At 45.4% G+C, this 1,951-nt stretch overlaps 1 protein-coding gene across 2 annotated transcripts in view; it reads left to right on the forward strand.

Moving 5' to 3' along the window:
* The window catches only part of LOC123960971 (noelin-like), a 16,678-nt gene that overhangs the window by 12,196 nt on the left and 2,531 nt on the right, over nucleotides 1-1,951 (forward strand). For both annotated transcript variants that reach the window (XM_046036038.1, XM_046036037.1), the window contains exon 4: nucleotides 888-1,929. In XM_046036038.1, coding sequence (XP_045891994.1) covers nucleotides 888-1,550 — 663 coding nt within the window. In that variant the 3' untranslated portion in view covers nucleotides 1,551-1,929. The remainder of the gene's footprint in view (nucleotides 1-887; nucleotides 1,930-1,951) is intronic.

Below are 1,951 nucleotides of genomic sequence, written 5' to 3' on the forward strand. Positions count from 1 at the left end.
GAGAGAGGGAGAGAGAGGAGAGAGAGGGAGAGAGGAGAGAGAGGGAGAGGGCAGAGAGAGAGGGAGAGAGGAGAGAGAGAGGAAAGAGAGCGAGAGAGAGGGAGAGAGGAGAGAGAGGGAGAGGGCAGAGAGAGAGGGAGAGAGGAGAGAGAGAGGGAGAGAGAGGGAAAGAGGAGAGAGGGGGAGAGGGCAGGGAGAGAGGGAAAGAGAGGAGAGAGAGGGAGAGGGAGAGAGGAGAGAGGGAGAGAGAGAGGGAGAGGGAGAGAGAGAGGGAGAGGGGCAGCTCTATAGCTTTTCAAGATTAAAATGGAGTATAAATATATATATATTAAAAGGTGCTGGCCTGGACCTGCTCTATATGAAAACTACCCTGAGACAACCTCTGTTGTGACTCTATATTGGCTATTGAAATTCAGCAAGTTCATGGTAATGAAGAATAAGCAGTAACTGAAAGTTAAGGCAATTGGATTTAAAGGCCCCAACAGAGACACACACACACAAGTATTGGGGAAATATTTTAACATTATAAGTAATGCTAGTCATGTGGTTATTCAACCACAGTAAAACCTGTAGTCAACATTTACTCAGAACTGAAATAGGACTGAGATGATTTGTGGTTTTCAGACTAGGAAGGAACAGGAAGAGATGAACTGGAAGCAGAAAGGCCAAAAATAAAAATGTGTTGGACTTGAGAAGATCAGAAGATAGCGCTGCTTTTAGCTAACAGTGAAGCTCTTCTCCAGCTGGTACCTCAGTAGTACAGAGTTTAACATGATGATCAAAGGGTATTAAATACAACATGCAACATTACTTGTATATTTTATGGAACACTGTCATATCAGAACTGAAATCTTTTTTCACATTATTTTGGGTTTCTTCCCTTACAGGTGTGGTACATGGATGGTTACCATAATAACCGCTTTGTTAGAGAGTATCAGTCAATGGATGACTTCATGACAACAGATAACTTCACCTCTCACCGCCTGCCTCACCCCTGGTCCGGCACTGGTCAGGTAGTCTATAATGGATCCATTTACTTCAACAAATTTCAGAGTCACACCATCATCAAGTTCGACTTCAGCACGTCGCTCATCAGCCGCTCAAGACAGCTCGACTTCGCTGGCTATAACAACATGTACCATTACTCCTGGGGGGGGCACTCAGACATCGACCTCATGGTTGATGAGGGGGGGCTTTGGGCTGTCTACGCCACTAATCAGAACGCTGGAAACATCGTTCTCAGCCAGTTAAACCCAAATACTCTGCAGATCATCCGCAGCTGGACCACCAACCACCCAAAACGCAGTGCCGGCGAGGCCTTCATGATCTGTGGAACACTGTACGTTACGAATGGATACTCTGGAGGGACCAAAGTGTACTACGCATACTCCACCAATTCATCGACCTACGAGTATATCGATATTCCTCTGACTAATAAATACAGCCACCTGTCTATGCTCGACTATAATCCCAGAGACAGAGCTCTGTACGCCTGGAACAACGGCCACCAAGTCCTTTATAACGTCACACTCTACCACATCATACAGTAAGACTAAAAGTACCAGTCCTTTATAACGTCACACTCTACCACATCGTACAGTAAGACTAAAAGTACCGGTCCTTTATAACGTCACACTCTAGCACATCGTACAGTCAGACTAAAGGTACCGGTCCTTTATAACGTCACACTCTAGCACATCGTACAGTCAGACTAAAAGTACCGGTCCTTTATAACGTCACACTCTCGCACATCGTACAGTGAGACTAAAGGTACCGGTCCTTTATAAGGTCACACTCTACCACATCGTACAGTCAGACTAAAGGTACCGGTCCTTTATAACGTCACACTCTACCACATCGTACAGTCAGACTAAAAGTACCGGTCCTTTATAACGTCACACTCTAGCACATCGTACAGTCAGACTAAAGGTACCGGTCCTTTATAACGTCA

The sequence above is a fragment of the Micropterus dolomieu genome, linkage group LG21 (genome assembly GCF_021292245.1).
Source record: "Micropterus dolomieu isolate WLL.071019.BEF.003 ecotype Adirondacks linkage group LG21, ASM2129224v1, whole genome shotgun sequence".
NCBI classification, from domain to species: Eukaryota; Metazoa; Chordata; class Actinopteri; order Centrarchiformes; family Centrarchidae; genus Micropterus; species Micropterus dolomieu.